Consider the following 19,067-nt stretch of genomic DNA (forward strand, 5'->3'; position numbering starts at 1 on the left):
AATTAATTAGGCTCATTAGATTCGTCTCGCGAAAAAGCACTCAGCTGTAAAAAAATATTTATAAACAGATTTTATTTAATAATATAAAATAGTAAGATTACTTTTGATGTGATAGTGACTTCTGAAAAAAGTTTGGAACCAAACAAGGCCTAAGGCCTCCAAACTTTTTTTAGAAGTCCCTATCACATCAAAAGTAATCTTACTATTTTATATTATTAAATAAAATCTGTTTATAAATATTTTTTGACAGCTGAGTGCTTTTTCGCAAGACGAATCTAATGAGCCTAATTAATACATAATTTGCTACAGTGATGCTACAGTAACCATTCGCTAATCATGAATTAAGATACATCGTTAGATTCGTCTCGCAGTTTAGCCCCAGGATTCTGCAGTTAGTTTTATAATTAAACTTTATTTAATACTTCTAAATATTAAAAAGTCTCTGGGACTTTTTTTTTAAGTTCCTGTTCCAAAACACCCTCTAAGTGTCGCCCGCAGGCCTGCTCGCTGGCGCCAGCACCCACCCAAGGGATTCCAGGCCCCAGCCGCCTGGACGCGCCGCTGGAGGCTGGAGCCGCGACCGTGCCAAGCCCTGGTGTGCCGTCCAGTACCCACTACTACAGAATATGTTTTTGTTCCAGGCCATTTATCTCGATTATCTTTGAGCCCGGGACAAAAGGTGGTTTTTGTCCCGGGTCCAACGACTACCCGGGCCAACGTGGGGGACAAGAGCTTTTTGTCCCGGGTGGAGCCACCAATCCGGACAAAAGGGCCCCTTTTTGTCCCGGTTGGTGGCTCTATCCGGGACAAAAGTCCCAACCCTTTTATACCGGGTGGTAACACCTGACCATTTTGTCCCGGTTGGTGTTACCAACCCGGACAAAAGGCCCCTCCACGTGATAGTTCAAAAGGAAGTTATTCTATATTGAGTCACGTGTACTACTTAGGTGAGTTGGTAAGGAAACCATGCTCTAGGCAAGAGTTCTTGTGATCGAATTCCGTGGTGTGCAAATTTTTTTTAACGTCAGGCACTTTTTGTCCCGGTTTTGCCACCCGGGGCAAAAACCGCGAGGCTTTTAGGCTTTTATCTCGGAAGCCTTGTCCCGGTTCCAAAACCGGAATAAAAACCAGTTTGGAACCGGGACGGGACAAAAGGCTGAATCTATAGTAGTGTACGGTCGTAGCGGGCTGCCATGCCCGGCTTCGCCAGGTAGCCAGGCTCGGCGTGAGAGCAAGTATTATAGAAGGCTAGAAGGAGGCTAAATCTTACGTGGATGAGAGAGAGTAGAAGAGAGAAGAAAACGAGCGCTTCACACACCGCCGGCTGAAACGGGCGAATTGCTCTCTGTTCGTGGGTCCGGATGGAGGGAAAAGCTGGCTCCCAGCCTGCCGCGTGCGTAGAGCGAGCGCAGAGCTACGCCATGCAGCCGACCGACCGGCTGGGTTATAAAACTTGCTCTGATCTGGTCGCTAGCTACTACTCGATCAGCTGGCTGTTCTCGGCAGAACGAGACAGAGCTAGCCCAGAGGCAGCAGGCATGGAAGCGAAGCAGGAGCTCGCACCGCGGGAGCTGCGCGTGGGAGGGGATGGGAGATCCGAAGCCACGTGAGCAGTTTGCACCACCATTTTTGCTTGGCAGGATGCATGCATGCAATGCATGTTGGCAGTGGCACCTTACAACCGCTGTACTAGCCCGTACGCGGCCTAGTGTTTAGGCCCTGTTAACGGGCTGCCATGCCCGGCTTCGCCAGGTAGCCAGGCTCGGCGTATCTGGTCGCTAGCTACTACTCGATCAGCTGGCTGTTCTCGGCAGAACGAGACAGAGCTAGCCCAGAGGCAGCAGGCATGGAAGCGAAGCAGGAGCTCGCACCGCGGGAGCTGCGCGTGGGAGGGGATGGGAGATCCGAGGCCACGTGAGCAGTTTGCACCACCATTTTTTGCTTGGCAGGATGCATGCATGCAATGCATGTTGGCAGTGGCACCTTACAACCGCTGTACTAGCCCATACGCGGCCTAGTGTTTAGTCCCTGTTTAGTTTTTTACATGTAAACGCAAAAACACCGTAAACGCATTATTTTATAATGGAATCTTGCTAATTTGAAGCACTAAATGAAGTCTATTTACAAAACTTTTTATATGGATGGGCTATAAATCGCGAGACGAATCTAATGAGCCTATTTAAGCCATGATTTGCAACAGTGATGCTACAGTAACCATCCGCTAATTATTGATTAAACATGGATTAATTGGCATCATTAGATTCGTCTCGCGATTTACAACCCATCTATGCAAAAAGTTTTGCAAATAGACTTCATTTAGTACTTCAAATGACCAAGATTTCTTTGCAAATTTTTTTTTACAAAATGAACTAAACAGACCCTTAGCTGAATTTCTCTTCCCTGAGCCGTGCGTTGCTTAGTAGCGGTTGTAGGTTAGCAGCCTAGTGAAATCAGTGTGTCCCAGCATGACTCCAACAACCCCCGTCCACAGCGGGGGATTCTCAGTCCAAAAGCCTCTTTGCGTCTTCGGCAGCCGCCAGCGATAACCACTAAATCAGTCCTAAATTTTAAAAGAGGTTGTCTCTCTTTCATAAGAGATTTAAAATTTGCTTGGACCTTCAAATCTAACTTATAATAGAGAGCTCCATGAAGACCCCTAGGAATGGAGGGCAGAGAAGGGGATTTCAAAATCTTCCAAAATAGAGGGCATGGTAGAAGGTCTGCTGGAGCACATCTTTTTTATTTGACCTTCTAAACTAATGATAGGGAGTTGTTTAGAGGGTATGTTGGAGTTTCTTGCACTACTATAAAACTACTCCCTAACTCATCTAGTTGAAAATAACGTTAGTAATTTATCGTAGAAACATTTTCTAGTTGAAATAGTTTTTTTAAATATATTGTTAGTGAAAGTTAAAAAAATTAATTTAAAAAAGTCTAGACGTAGCTATGTTCTGAAATCGAGGGAGTACCCACTGACTCGTTAAAAAAACTACTCGCTACTAGAAAAATGCACATAGGATCACATATGGTTTGAGATCATCTGTAGACGCAGAGGTTGTGACTTTGCCACCACCATGTGGGTCTGATGGCACCGGCGTCATATGTTAGTGACAAAGTCACCGTGAAGTCGACTGCAAAGGTGCTTCTCCCTCACATATCCTGTTATCCTGTTACCATGCTAGCGTTGTCACAAAACGGTTTCTCACCCGGTTGGTGGATGTCCTAAAAACAGATAAGCCAACTGGTAATAAGTAACAATAACCACAAGTCTTTCGCCCGGTATTCCACGGTCTCACATCACACCACAGGTTATCAGCGTCGAGGTCACGGTGGCTGCGATCACCGTACGGTCGACATCCGACAGTGAGACACACCACGACTGGCTGTTTATTCTTTTCTTTACGGAGTAACGAGGGAAAAAAATGACCACCGCACATTGCCTCTTCCACCGAAACCAAGTACAAGTACTCCTTTGATTGAAAATAATTAATGTCTCAACCTTCTTTATTCACATGACATTCAGAATACTAGTCATTTTACAACTCTTAATTATAATTTTTTCCAGTCTTATGCCAGTCACACAATGGGAGTGTTATCGACAAAGTTACAAAAACTGGAAACTTGAGAACTGTGACGTAGTGTCATGGTGATGACACTTCTCTCTCCTCTTCATACTATTGGTATATATTAGCAAATTTAATATTCATTCACTCTTATAATATTTCCACTTAGATTGATCTTATTAGTCTTTTTAATTGCACCGTCAACAAACCTTCTTTCCTATGCATGCTTTCTGAAAATAGCAAAAGTTCACCCAAAAGCACGTAGGCGGCTGGAAACCGCAGCCCGACGCGACGGAGCTCTGCGGGGTGGGCCGGCAGAATCCGGACGAGTTTTCTGTCCGGCGCTCACGCCTCACGGGGCATCCGCCCATGGCCATCCTCCTCCCAGTCCCCCCCGCGGCCCCGCCCCGTGCCGTGATGCGACGGGGCCCCTGGCTAGCTTGCTTTTGTGGTCAGCGTCAGCGAGCGAGCCCTCAAGCCGGACACCACCCGAGTGCGAGCCCAGGCGGCCGCCACCGGCGGGGAAAATGCGCCCCCGCCCCCGCCCCCGCCCCGGCGACGTCGACCCGAACGGCGGCGGTGCCGTGCGCCCGTGCGCCAGTGGCAGGCAGCCCGGCAACCAGGCAAGCGATTCGCAGCCAAGCGTATTGCTTGGTTTTCCGTGAGACAGAGGCACAGAGCACAGCAGAGCTGCACGAAGATTATCTCGATGTTTTTTGCCCTTTCTTTTTCTATATCATTACGAAAATACGGAGTATATTCTACAAGTAATGCTATTATTTTTTCTATAATTTCAATCAAAATTCAAACTGTTTGACAAAAACAAAATGTGAAAATTACATTATTTCGTGGAAATATCATTCTCTCCCTGCGTTAGAGAAGTTGTCTTTTGTGCGGTGACGTCATCCGTGTGTGTTTTTTTGTCCCGTCGAGGGGCCCGGTTCTTGTGTTGACTGAGCCTACTTTTAAAAAGTTTTTATGAAATTTTTTCGGTGTTTTGACCACCAATTAGGGATATTAAATAAAGTCTAATTACGAAACCACCCCGCAACTATGGTACCGTAGCAATTATTATAGCTAATGAGATCTTTGACCGCATGATTAGAGGATGATTAGGCACGGTTAATGTAGCATCACTGTAGTCAATTATGATGGAACTTGGCTCATTAGATTTGTCTCGAAAATTTACACCCATTCGTAAAAAAGTTTCGCAAATAAACTTCGTTTAGTACTCAATGCATATATTCGTCTTTTTGTGAAAAAAATTTATGGTGTCATGACTGTCATCCAAATCCAAACACGGCCCGAACTAAACTAGCGAACAACTTCTCTTATAAAAAAAAACTCGCGAACAACTCATACGCACAGCTCACGTACGGGTGTACCATTGGCGTCCTTGCCTAGTTTAGGGAGGTTGAGTGTTCCGTTTTCCTTTGAAAATACTCCTCCGTTGGCTGTTTTTAAACCTCTTTCCTGACGCCCCGTCGAGCCGAGAGCGCTGCAAAAACACACAGGGTTCCGCTAGGATTTTTCCTGCAAAAAGAAAGAACTAGTGGCAAGAGGATGGAATCGCACGGAAACTTTCCACGGAGACCTTTATATTTCAAAAAAAAAACTTTCCACGGATACCGTGCGCGCCGGTCAGCTCTCGCGCGCCCGAAGAACAGAAAAAAAAATCAGCGACCACTAGCCCGGCGCCAGTGCCACAAGCCGCGAAAACTAATCCCCGCACTAACCCGCATCCCGTAAACTAATCCGCCCGATCGCGGGCGCCGCGATACGCGCCAAGCTCTCACCGCCCGGGGGGGACTAGTTTGTTCCGTCTCGCGCTCTCCCTCCCTCCCTCTCTGTCAAGAGAGCGAGATGCGGCCGGGAGCATGAACCAAAAGGGTGGGAGGAGGAATCCGCGGCGGGCCTGCGGGGGGGGGGGGGGGGGGGGGGGTTAGAAAACACCAGCGCAGTGGCCTTGGGAATTCCACGGCCTGGAATCTTCTCCTGTCTCTCCGCCTCCTCCTCCCTCCGCGGTGGTGGGTGTCCCATTCGCCTCTGATTCCATTTTCCTACCCCCCACGGCTTCCTCAGATCTGCGATACTTATCCCCCCGCCTCCCCGGGTTTCCTCTTCGGCCCCAGTCGAGGTCTAGGAGACGCCAGCCACCGCCGCTTCGTCTCTTGTGTTCCAACGATTTTGTAGGCGTCCGGAGGCTGCTGCCGGGTGGTTCGGTGGCTCAGCCGAGGTGAGGGTGCTTCCGCCCGCGCTGCTCTTGCCGGCTGGTGCCTGGAGGTTCTGTGTGCTCGAAGCTGTGTTCCGTTGATTGGAACGATGGATTTGGGGCAGGCGCTTGATGCTCGCGTTGGTTCCCCGGACCGGGAGGTGGGTGCGGGTGTGAATTGGGCTTTTCCTCTGATCGGACTTGTTGCTTAATTCGAGCCTCTGGTGGTTTCTTGGGTGGGAAAAAAAGAAGAAGGCTTGAGTTTTTGTGGGATCAGGGAGCTGGTCTACGTCGCAGGACTCTGTTGGTTGCTGGCTCGTCGCCATTGGCGCCGAGACCTGCCCTGTTGTACGGCCCTTCCTGTATCGAAGTTGGATTTTGGCGGAGAAATTTGCTGCTCTGCAGCCGCTTTAAGCGGCTACCTTTGCTGACCTTTCCTCCCAAAGGGCAGACCTTTTGGGTTCCGGCGCTGATTGGTGAATTGCTGCTGATCGACGGGTCCTCGGAGTGTTGGTCTATCGGCGCTATCAACAGGACATTTGCGCGGAAGAAAAGTAATCTCCTGTGCAGATACTGCTTGCTAGTATTAAATTGTTCCTTGTGTTGAACAAAGATTCTGTCTAGCCAGAAGACGCCTCTTTTTATCCTGTCCGGAGCTCAATACAGTGCTCCAAACCCATATTGGCGTACTACTAAGAGTGGATAAGGAGGATCTTGGCCTAGACGAGTGGAGCAAAGCCATGGATATGCCTATGCCTTCCAACCGTGCCGGCTGCAACGGCAACATCAGCAGCCCCATGGGGTCTTCAGATGATCCCTTTGGTGTTGCTGCCACGATGAACTTTGATGGATACTCAGAGCTCTGCAGCCCTTCAGTTGCTGATCAGATATTCTCGATGCTGAATGATCCCTCGGCTGCACAGCAGATGTTTGCTATGTGGTCATCCTTGGGATCATCTCCTCGTGCTTCTGCTATGAGAGATGACATGCCATTTGACACATATTCTGGACCTATGGACGCAACAGCAGCATCTACTCAGAAGAGCAATTCTGCATCAGCGTTGAGTCCAACTGGTGTGGACAGAGAGCTAAAAGTTTCAGATGAGCTTGTTCCACATAATGGTTCGCAACAAGGAAGTAACATCATTCCGAGGTCTGTGGGCAACTTTCTTGCAGACAAGATGCTCATGGCACTGTCTTTGTTCAGGAAGTCATTGAGCGATGGTGTTCTCGCCCAAGTCTGGATGCCTGTTGAGCACAATGGTCGTGTCTTGCTGAGTACGTTCGAGCAGCCTTTTCTACTCGACCAGGATCTTGCAGGTTACAGAGAGGTGTCTAGGAATTTCCTGTTTTCAGTGAAAGAGGAGCCTGGGCTGCACCTAGGGCTTCCAGGGAGAGTCTTCATATCTGGGGTGCCAGAGTGGACCTCAAGTGTTCTCTATTATAGTAAGCTGGAGTATTTGAGAATGGATTATGCTCTTCGTCATGAAATACGTGGGTCACTTGCTATGCCAATTTATGATCCCAGCAAGGGCTCTTGTTGTGCAGTGCTTGAACTTGTCACAAACAAGGAGAAGTCTGATTTTGATGCAGAGATGGACAGCGTTTGCAATGCCTTGCAGGCAAGTTCTAACTTGTTTTAGACTAGGCATATTTACTTTAGTGACATCAGTGCTTAATATTAAGTTGAAGCATTCATGAGTTACGGAAGGAGCTCTAGTATTTTTATTTAACATTTACTCTAAGTACCATTTGTTTTCTTCATTTGTCACTATTCTTTTTATTTTATATATAATAGTAGGCAATCAATTCTGTCAAAATTTTAGTTCACCTCTATGTTGTCAACTAGCAAGGCAACTCATTTTATTTTATACTGAGCACTGAATTTAGCATATATTTTATACTTATCCAATCGCTCTCTGTAGGCTGTGAACTTGCTGACAACAACAGATCGCAGCAATCAGAAGGTGCCACTCTTCACTCCTAACATTCTCCATGTAAACATAAAATATCTTTCTTGGTGTTATGTTTACTGTTTACCTACTGATGTTCAATGCATGCTCTGTCTCTTCATTTGCAGGTTTACTCTGAAAATCAGAAATCTGCTTTCACTGAGATTTTGGATGTTCTAAGAGCCATTTGCCATGCACACATGCTTCCATTGGCCCTTACATGGGTTCCTACATCAAACGGCATTCATAATGGTTATTGTGCTGGAAAGAATATTGGGGTTGATTCACAATCAGGAAAAGCAGTACTTCGTATCCACGAATCAGCTTGTTATATTAATGATGCAAAGATGCAGGGGTTTCTTCATGCATGTACTGAACGTCATCTTGAGAAAGGGGAGGGTATTGCTGGCCGAGCACTTAAATCCAATCTGCCATTCTTCTCGCCTGATATAAGAGAGTACAGTATTGAGGACTACCCGCTTGCACACCATGCTCGTAAGTTTGGTCTGCATGCTGCTGTAGCCATCCGGTTGAGAAGCACGCATACCGGTAATGATTACATTCTAGAGTTCTTTCTCCCAGTCAACTGCAAGGGCTGTGAAGAGCAACAGGTGTTATTAAACAACCTTTCCAGCACCATGCAAAGAATATGCAAGAGCTTGCGAACAGTTTCTGAAGCGGAGGCCGATAATTCTGGTACTTCTGGTACAGCAATGCATAAGAAGACTAATGGAACTTTACCAACTGGTAACACTGAAAGTTCCTCACATGATGACCAGCCGATTACAGAATCTGCATTCCAAGATCTATCTTTGGGTGACAAGCAAGGAGATAGAGAACCTGACCAGGTCTACATTATTATAAATATACCATTTTATCCAACCATTCAAAAATTTTATTGAGATACATATCTTTTTAGACACTTAGTCCTTAACCAATTGGATTCCTGTAAGCTTTTTCAGAATAGACTATTTTCAGTATTCATACTAGTAGATGCTAATGCATGCATTTAATTTTGAAATGATAACAGAACTTTTGTTACTGTACCTTGTTGATGAAAGACTTGTTCCTCACTGCAGGCACATAGTAGCTCAATGCGAGTTGCAGAGAAAAAACGCAGTACATCCGAGAAGAATTTTAGTTTGGATGTTCTTCGCAAATACTTTTCTGGGAGCCTGAGGGATGCTGCAATGAGCCTTGGTGGTGAGCCCCTACTTTATTTATGGAGTCTCAATCAAATCTAAATGTGTTGTGATATTTACAGTACTGAAGAAGATGCCATCACTGTAGCAGACTTTCTTAGGTTTATGTAAATAGAAGATTATGAAACAAACTACTTTTCTGACACTCCTATAAACACCATTGCAGTTTGTCCAACGACTTTGAAACGGATATGCAGACAACATGGAATTTCTCGATGGCCATCTCGAAAGATAAACAAGGTCAATCGATCATTAAAGAAGATCCAGACTGTCATTAACTCAGTCCATGGTGTGGATAGATCCTTGCAGTATGATCCTGCTACTGGTTCCCTAGTTCCAGCAGCCTCTCTTCCAGATAAGATGCAATTCTCTGCTTGTGATACATTGCCTACTTCATCTGTTGGAAAACCAATGGAGGAAAAATCTAGCCCAAAATCAGAACAAGGTTTCTCTTCACCTGTTGGATGGCAAAGAGAAACTCGCCAATTTCACGTATCCAGTATATCGAAAAGAGAAGGTGATGAAGTTCGAATGTTGGCGAATAACAACAATGGCAGTAGAAACTGTGCTTCTGATGTTGCAAAGGTCACACCACATTCAAACTCTGAAGGTGCACAAGGTCCATTATATCCCATTGGTGGTGTTAATGCTTTGTGTACCGGACAAATAGGCTACATCAATTCTCCAACCTCTCTCCACCCAAGCATCGATAGTGCCGAAGACCCTACAATGGGAAGGAATTCATCATTCGTACAACAAGCAGATGTCATTATGGTCGACGGTCATGACACCAAGGAGCACACCCATCCTTCCACCTCCGGTACAACTGATTCTTCCAGCGGCAGTGCATCAAGTCAACCTTGTTTCAAGGGGAACCCGGGAAATGTCCCCAAAGATAGAAGCAGCCCAGCGCTGACAGTCAAGGCTACCTACAACAGTGACACCGTGCGGTTCAAGTTCCTACCAGCAATGGGATGGTATCACTTACTGGAAGAGATAGCAAAGAGGTTCAAGCTGACGACAGGAGCATTCCAGCTCAAGTACAAGGATGATGAGGATGAATGGGTGATCCTGGCGAACGACTCTGATCTCCAGGAGTGTGTGGACGTTCTCGATTCGATCGGCTCGCACAACGTGAAGCTGCTGGTGCGTGACCTCCCGTGCCTTGTCAGCAGCTCGGGCAGCAGTAGCTGCTTGATGCAGGTGGAAGCGCATAGCCCATGACAGGATGAGAAGCCTAGGGCGTCATCCCTAAACCATAGCCTGTTGTAGTAGGTCTAGTATTCTGTAGCAGCCATAGAGGATCCGTGTTTGTGCTTGCGCACTGGCGTCTATGGAATGTACAAATGGCTAGAGTGAAAAAAAAGAGTGTAACACTCGTCGCACAGATCTCGTGCAAGGTTGAAACAGTGTCGAAAAGATCTTGGCATAATCTGTTGTCACTTGTCAGTTTCAAGGTCTTGACAATAATCTGTTGTCAAGGGGGCTTAAGATGCAATGATGCCTGTATATTGGAAGGAGGAAACTGGTATTTCTGAAGTTGCTGTCTTGCCAAGTGCCAGCCTCAGTCTGTTCCTTTCAGTTCCCTTGATAAAATATATCTGTGCTTTGGGTGGCTGCTGCTGTACCCTGTGTAGCTACAAAACCATGTGCACAGTGGATACGACGCGATTTGGAGTCGGTTTCGAGCAATCTTTTCTGCGATCTCCTAGTAGTGACGGCCTGGAATTCTGACATTTTGGCCTTGGTTGCTCGAGGTGCAGGCTGCTTTCCGACCCAGCGCGAGTCTGTCTGTGGCTCTGTGCTGCTGAAAGCGTGGAGCTGCTCGTGAGACCGGACGGGAGAGCTACTGTTTCCACTGAGGCCCATCACAATTCGTCCACCTGGGAAGAACAACAACAGCTCGCCCTCGCCGTCAGGGCAGGACGAGTGAGGTCGGCATCGACGGCAACTAGTGCCATCAGAGGCTGTCGATCAACGGCGCAGCAACTAGTGCCTTCAGAGGCTGTCGATCAACGGCGCAACTCGCAGAATGCTTCCGTGGTGCGGAACGGCTAGACTGTCGGTTTTCCGTGGTGAAGAAGGTCCAGGAGCCGGAGAGACTTTCGGATCAATTTGGATCACTTGCGTGCAGGATATTTTCAGAGGGATTTGGATTACCAAATCACTATCAGCAGCACTCGGTCGGCATGGCACTCTTTTAGCAGGCATGTTAGGAAGTCCTTTTCTTTTTCTTTTTTTGAAAAGAAGCTTTTTTTATTTTTATTTTTTTAAAATAGATGACCCAAAGCTGCAGCCAGCAGTTAAAGCCACTGCTTGTAAATGTTATAGGGAAAATAAATCTGGTAAACAGTTCCTGCTCCAGAGGATGTAGAGTGCCTAGAGCAGATGAGTGTCTATGTATTTTTTTTTCTTTTTTCGTAAGCTGAACAGTGACTTGATCCTGATGCCCCCTAAATTGTAATAACTCCAAAAAAAGTAGCTACCTAGCCGAGCTTTTTCTGCTTAATCCAGTCTTATTTTTGTTACAAAAATTTTCTCGTACAGGAAACAAAGTAAAGATGTTCTCCTTGAACAGTGACAAGATTTTCCTTTTTTTTTCTTTTTTTTGATTGGTATGTAATCTATGCTCAATTTCCAATTTGATTAGTACGTATCTGGTCTTTTATTTTTTTTCCATAACTTCATGCTCTTGACCAAACTGATGCCTTTTGATACTTGGTTTTACAACCAATATAAGTTGGAGTTGGAGAGCTGTGAATATCATGGGACTCGCCACCTCCGATTTGAGTTAGGCTGTTGATCCTTCCAGGCCTGGCTAAATCATGGGACTCAGGATCTCGACCACCACGAAGATGATGTTGCCGCGCAGATCGCACCGGCCAGCGTTCCGTTCTGGCAAAAGGATCGCCGTCACCCTGAACATCAAGAGTTTGACCTGCCGACGGCCTATATTGTTCTGCAACCTCACTAGGTGATTTTCTTCCCGTGCATTTTGTTTCCTGCTCTTGATCGGATCCCAGCGGCACCTGCAGTTCAATCAATCCTATTTGTGGAGAATAGAGATTGCAATGATTGTGTGCTTTTTATGCATTAAAGTGTACTTTTCAATTGGTTGCTGGCAATATGCTCAGAGGTCCCATGTCTGGAAGCTTCAGTATATTGCAGAGCTGGAGGGTAGAGTTCAGGCATTAAAGGTGTGCTTACTGCATGAATGGATTTCATTTCTCTTATAAAATTTGGTGTTATATGCCGCATAAAGGAATCAATGTTTGATTATGCAGTCAGAAGGGGTAGAAGTGTCTACTGAAATGGAATTTCTTACCCAGTAGAATATTATGCTAGACCTGGAAAATAAAGCTTTGAAGCAAATAATGGAGAGTCTAGCATAGGAGAAACTAATTAAACGCTGTAAGTATTCTCCCTTATAATTTATTTTCTCTTATCTTCGAATTTCTCTCCACCCAAATCATTTCAGTAAGGGATAAGTCTATTTTACAATCTCGAACTAGTCAAGAAGTCCGTTTTTCAACCTCCAACTATGAAACCGGGTAACCTAGGCCCTCGAACTGGCAAAACCGTCCGAATCACCCCCTCGAGCAGTAGCATTTTCGAATTTCTGGAATTTCACACCTCTCTCAATTAAATAAGAAAGAAAGCATAGTTAATATTGTCTAAAAATCATGATATTTTTTTGGGAGGTAGATAAAAAGACAAGGAATTTATTTTGGCTAGATGTGATACATTAAACATAATGAAATTTGAATTATAAAATTTTAAAAATGGGTAGAATTCAAAATTTCTTGAAGTTTTGGGTTAGCTAAACCTTTGATAAAAATGAAATAAAAATATGATAATTCATAATTTTTTATTTAGTTTAATAAGGTATTTTTTATTGGCCCAAGTTTTTATGAAAGTTTTTGAATTACTTCGCAATGCTCAAATTTGAATCAAATTTGATTCCTCAAATTTTAATTTATGAATTTTCTATAGAACTTGGGCCAATAAAAAGTACCTAACTAAACTAAATAAAAAATTATGAATTATCATATTTTTAATGCATTTTTATCATAGGTTTAGCTGACCTAAAAATTCAAGGAATTTTGAATTCTACCTATTTTTAAAATTTTATAATTCAAATTCCTTTATGTCTATTGTAGCACATCTAGCCAAAATAGATTCCTTGTCTTTTGATCTACCTCCCAAAAAAATATCATGATTTTTAGACAATATTAACTATGCTTTCTTTATTATTTAATTGAGAGAGGCGTGAAATTCCAGAAATTCGGAAATTTTACTGTAGCAAACCCGCCTTTGGCTGAGCCAGGGTTGTTTTTCAAACGGTTTCGTTAGTTGGAGGTGTAGGATGTCCGGTTTCGTAGTTCAAGGGCCAAAATCGGACTAGCGTGATAGTTCAGGGTTGGGAAACAGACTTTTCCCTTTCAGTAATTACATTAAGTTTTGCTGAGATATTAATAATGTGACAAGATATGCATGCTAGCTTGTGACATGTCATATAAAATTCTTCAGTTAACTGGACAGTGGCTCCATTTTTTTCTGGTTTATTCCCATGTTGCATCCTATGATGGTTAAGAGCACATGTAACATCAATTCTTAATAAGCATCTACAAAGAGGATAATTTTTTTTGCAACGTTGTCTTATCAACTGAAGCATCCAAAAGAAAAAAAATAAGCAATGGCATGCAGACATCTCTCCCAACTCCAAAGTGAGGCCTTAGCATTGAATAATTTTTCCAGTAAGACGTATGATGTCTATGCATCTATGGTGGCCGAGCTGTTTTGAAAATATTTTGGTTTCTAACTTGTATTAAATTCAGTTGACATACCACTCTTTTTTTTATTAATTCAAAGCCCCAAGGCACATGTATCTAAAAGCTAGAAAACTGAACTACCTACTACCTAGCCAAGCTAAACTTGGCTAATCCAGTTTCCAGCCTTTACCAAGATGTGCAAGGAATTTTATTTGGAGAGAAGCATGGTAGAACCAATAAAAGGTATTTTTTTCTCTAACACGCAGAAGAGATGCATATCTTTGTATTAAGAAGAAAAAGGGACAAGAACCCTTACAACACACAACCACACACCCCAGTAACAGCTAAAATTTTTATGCAAGTATACATACAACTAGCCCAATATACATGCTGAACTTAAGGTCATAGGTCACAGTGTATACTTTAAAGCCAAAATGAGTAATTGTTTCATATATCCATGCATATTACTTTCCGAAATGAGCAACTGTTTCATATATCTGATTATCCATGCATATTGCTATATATCCATCCATCATGTGGCCAGTCAAATACATAATCAACATGTCAGCGGTTGTGTTTCTTAAGGCCTTCAATATGTTGTTGACTTGTTATTTCGGCTTTACAGTCAAATAGTAAATGCCATCTTCGAAATTTTAACTGGCTAAGAAAACAAAAATATGAGGACCTATATTTCTCCAAAGTAACTAATTAAACTAAGAATCTTCGTTTCATTGATTTTAGTTTCAGTAGCATTGCTTTGTTGATACTAAATGCGAGAAACGGATTTTTATTCTAATAAGAATTTTTCTCTGAACATTCTTTCTCTATTTTGCAGTTTAACGGGAGATGTTTGAGAGGGAAATTAGTCATCTCAGATCACTATATCAGCAGCAGCAGCAACAGGCTCATGCTCTTGTTTGCAGTAACAGCAGAGACCTTGATGCACAGTTTGCCAACTTATCTCAGAAACACAAAGACCCCAACTGGGGCCGGGATGCTCTCTCTGAAACACAAAGACCGAGATACTTGTGACATTAACACAAGCTCTAGATTCCCAAGCCAAGGAGTCTGCTCGCTCTCCGCATTCGCAGGTGCCACCGCCTCCCCGCGTGCCGCGGACCAGGAGAACCTCCACCCGAACCTCGCCTCCTCGCCGCCGCCTCGCTGCACCACACCCAACGGCTGAGGCTGCTGTTCCGCTGCCGCCAGCCACCACCAAGGAGGATTGCGGTGCGGCCGCCGCACCAGCCGACAACGATCCCTCTATCAAGGTACCTTAGCAGTCTGCATTGGCCATACATTTTTGTTATCTTTATTCCATATTTATCTTCAATTAATGTGGCTGGTCAAATATAATTTTTATTTTATCAAGATTCTTAAAAATTGTTCATTTCAAATTGTATTATGCTGCAATTGGTAATGCTCTGCAATAGCAATAGCAATGGCAATGGCAATGGCAATAGGTAGCCTTTTTCTATTCAAATCCAGTAAACCGGTTGCCGTCCAAACATGGTAATTTACCTTTTGTTATTATTGTTCTTCATATTTTGATTGCCGAAAGGTTGAACCATTGAAATAGTGTGTGGAAGGTAGGCTTATGTGGGTTCCATGTTCCATCAGATTGCTAATTCTGAAGATATGCATGTGTGGATTCACAGGTAGTACAAAATTTTAAAAGATATGCCAATTTTGAATTTTTCTATGGATCAAAATTACTGAAGGCAAGAATGCCTCTCTACCTTCTGCATCACGTAGGGCATGCATGATACCTGCAACACTATTTTACTTACCCAAATTCTATGTTTCGATTGTTGACACTTTACTTTTGGATGTTGTTTTTCAAATTATATGGGCAATACATGCAACCGTTGTGGTTACCTGAATATTCTTTTTCTTTTAAAGCAAATTTGGCATAATCCAATCTCAGCGCTATTTTTGTGCAACTGGTTACAAGTCCATTTTTCTCTAATTCTTTTTGTTTCTCCAAAGACGCAGGAGAACTGCGCTTCATTATATTAAGAAGAGAGGGAAAAATTCCCCAAAAAAAATACAAGAGAAACACACTCAGCTCAACCAGACACACACCACCACACGCAACTTAGCACCCATTCACTCACACACACACACCCACTAAACCCCAGGATTCCAAAGAAACAGACTCGCCCGTGACAGGAAAGGACGACCTAAAAACTTTCTTTCTAATCTACGGATGTAGGGGCTATTAAGAATGAAATTCCTCGAGCCCCTGACATCGACAACAACTTCCTCTCCTCGCTGGCCAGGGTAAGAGCCCGTGCCACATCAGGAGAGGCTCCATCAAAAACACATCTGTTTCGCTGAGTCCATATTGTCCAGGCCCCAAGAATTGTAAGAGAGTTGAACCCTTGTAACAGCAAACCACTTATATCATTACTGGCCCTTTCCCACCAATCAAAGAATGATGTATCAGAAAACTAGGGGGAGAAGGTTCGCAGGCCAACTTGTGAAAAGAAATGAAACCAGAATTCCCTTGCAAAGGCGCAGCCCACAAGGAGATGGTTAATCGACTCTGGTGCCTGATCACACATAGGACAGCTTTCAGGATGAGGTAGGGCACGACGCTCAAGGCGATCAGCAGTCCAGCATCGTTCATGGGCAACAAGCCACATGAAGAAAGAGCATTTACCAGGAGCCCAAGTCTTCCATATTTTTTCCCAAGAACTGAAAATAGTTGATCCCAAGAAGAAACCCTCATAAGCTGTCTTAGCAGAATACTGGCCTTGGTTAGGGTAAAGCAGGAGCAAGGGAAAACATGAAACATCACTCTCGGTCTACTCAAGAATGAAGATGGCCACTCTATAAATCTAGATTGTCAAACATCATCTTCTCTATTACAGGAAGGATGGTTGAGGCTCTGTCAACATGCAGGTGAGTTGTATCCTCTGTTCACATTACCTGTTTTAATTGATTTACTTCTCTTTGATTTTTGGTCCATTTTTCAAGTGAATTCATCTTTCTACTGTTTATGTGCAAAGTTGAGGTATTCTGGCCGCAAGATATATGCCACCAATGACACCTTGTTATGTTTGGTGTTGAAATATGCTAGGTATGATTTCTGACATTTTATTTAGTTCCTTGATTTTGGCTTGAGAAGAAAATTCAGGTGTCAATATTTTCTTATCTGAATTTTGCATGATCTGGTGCAAGATATTCTAAACTGAACCACCCTTTTTTCACACTAAATCAACACACTGCTTTTGTTTCACTATTTTGTTGCGAATTTCAATAATATATTTAGAATTGCTATGCTCTTACGTACACCCTAAATTTCTCTTGCCAGACTATACTCATTTGTATTATCAAATTCTCAGCTTTTAGTTGCTTCTGAAGCAGTGCTGTCCAGGGGTGGAGTGCTATTGGTAGAGCTTCCTTATGCCCAGCATGGTCCATGGCCCCCAAGGCCCCAATGGCTACTTGTCATGTCCATTAATAGGATTACTTGGTTAGGCTTGAAATTAGCCAACTAAATCTAGCAAACTGCCTAATTTCTGGTGCTTGGCCTATGCTGAATACACTCCTAAGCTTCATCGCTGACGCAGTCCATATAGATGACTGTTTGATAACCAATTTAGTTCCAGACTTATTTGTGTAACCAAGTAACCATGGAATATAGCATTTTTACAGTGGTAGCACTACCATCCTAAAATCTATAGGGATAGCCGTTTTATATTTTTACAGAAATAAAGGCATCAAATTCTGCTATGGCACCTGATAATTTATTAGTATTTTAACACTTTGATGGAGGGCAAGAATTGCTTCTGTCATGGTAGCGGATAAGATTATTTTCTGTCAGTGAAGATACCCATACATCATTGTGGCCTAGCAGACTTCTTGACACTCCTTACTTAGTGGTTCAGTGAGAAAGATATCGTTGTCTATGGATCCCTCAATAAGAAGTCTGGTTTCCTGTAAAGATGACATACGGTTAAACATGGCTTGTGTATGCTGCCATTTTCTTCCCTGCTTGGCTCGTTTTGGTGGCTTTACAATGTAGGCAAACTCTGATGGAACCTTTATTACCTGTAGTGTAGCTTTACAATGTACAACACCCTTTGAATTGTTTTCTTGTTTGAAAAGGTGCAGGAGCGCCTGCTGATTCAAACTGAATACCACGCCACGCTAGCATCGAACCGAAATACTTAATTTTTCATTGTACAGTTGTGCCTTGTAGGCTGACTTAGATGTGTATGCTCCCTATTCAGTGCATCTCCTCTTGATTTTAGTGCTTGTATTGCAAGATATTTATCATAACTCATTGTGCTCTATTCTGTTTCATGCGTCAGAGGGAGGCAAAGGACAAGTTCAAAGCCTGTGGATATACCTCAGACAACAAGGTGGTTACCGATTCACAATGGCATAAATGCTTAATTTACATTTCATGCATGTGAGCTATGCTGTTTGGCTAGGCTAGCCAATTGTGCCTGATTGGATATAGACTGTCATCATCTTTTCTGTTCCCATGTTGCAGAAGTAGGCTTGTATGCTCAAGGATGTTGCGCTTGAGGACACGTTGGATGACATAATTGGGGACTTTCAGGATCACATTGAAGTAAGCATGTATGAAATACGCCAGGAGTTCAAACACAAGATTAAGGAGTTAACTAAAATTCTTGACAAGAGGATGGGGCCAGTGAAGAAGGGGATGGGGCAAATGAAGGAGGGGGAGGAGGATTCTCACTAGAAGGGGACCAAGTACTGAATGTAAATAAAGAAAATATGGATGGAGATCTAAGTCTGAATTGCCTGTTAATGGTCGGAATTGACCAAATGATTGTCTTCTTTTGTAGCGAATGTCTCATCCCTTCATTGTTGCTCTAATTAAATGTCCATGTATTTCATTAATTATAGCCATATTTGATTTGATTTGATTCACTAATTCATTCGCTAATATGTAAGGAAATATAAAGATTCCGTTCACTAATTCCATAAGTTCAACCGGGTTCCTTATATAAAAATATGCGGCCTCCAAATTGCTCTTTTACTTTCCAATTTTTATTCACATGCCATTTGTAGCCACGGATGATTTGAGGATCTCTTTCCATTTTCTGCAATACAATTATTTTTAAATAATTATTCTTTTAACACGTGCTTGTGGCACGTGCATCTCCACTAGTGATTATTTAAGGAGACAAAAGGGATTGTACTGGGATTGTACGGATAAGAGAAACATATCCGATTATTTTAAGGTCCCAGCGAATCCTGACCTCTCTCAGTACGGCCCAGTAACGGGTCTTGGGCTTGCAAATTCGAGTCAGGCAAGCAATACGGCCCAGTACTCGATGGGATGGGAAACAGACAGCGCGGTATACAGGCCCAGGCGAGATCAT

The 19,067-nt window shown here is 43.5% G+C and overlaps 1 protein-coding gene and 1 long non-coding RNA gene across 5 annotated transcripts; both read left to right on the forward strand.

Moving 5' to 3' along the window:
- The first annotated feature begins 5,487 nt into the window (after positions 1-5,487).
- Positions 5,488-11,463, forward strand: LOC120642372 (protein NLP2-like). Its single transcript, XM_039918861.1, has 5 exons — positions 5,488-7,397; positions 7,701-7,742; positions 7,856-8,575; positions 8,807-8,930; positions 9,096-11,463. Exons 1-5 carry the CDS (start codon positions 6,516-6,518, stop codon positions 10,151-10,153), a joined length of 2,826 nt encoding a protein of 941 aa, XP_039774795.1. The 5' UTR covers positions 5,488-6,515; the 3' UTR covers positions 10,154-11,463.
- A 581-nt stretch (positions 11,464-12,044) lies between these two features.
- On the forward strand, positions 12,045-18,661 carry LOC120642608. Of its 4 annotated transcripts, XR_005662632.1 has the most exons (6): positions 12,045-12,126; positions 12,214-12,340; positions 14,537-16,608; positions 16,716-16,786; positions 18,024-18,074; positions 18,209-18,661. It is a non-coding gene; the product is annotated as an uncharacterized LOC120642608 (long non-coding RNA). The 4 variants fall into 4 exon arrangements; XR_005662633.1 differs by lacking the exons at positions 12,045-12,126; positions 12,214-12,340 and having other exon boundaries at positions 14,736-14,972; positions 15,691-16,608; XR_005662634.1 differs by lacking the exons at positions 12,045-12,126; positions 12,214-12,340 and having other exon boundaries at positions 14,736-14,972; positions 15,697-16,608.
- The last annotated feature ends 406 nt before the right edge of the window (positions 18,662-19,067 follow it).

This window comes from Panicum virgatum, chromosome 7K (assembly GCF_016808335.1).
Source record: "Panicum virgatum strain AP13 chromosome 7K, P.virgatum_v5, whole genome shotgun sequence".
NCBI lineage: Eukaryota > Viridiplantae > Streptophyta > Magnoliopsida > Poales > Poaceae > Panicum > Panicum virgatum.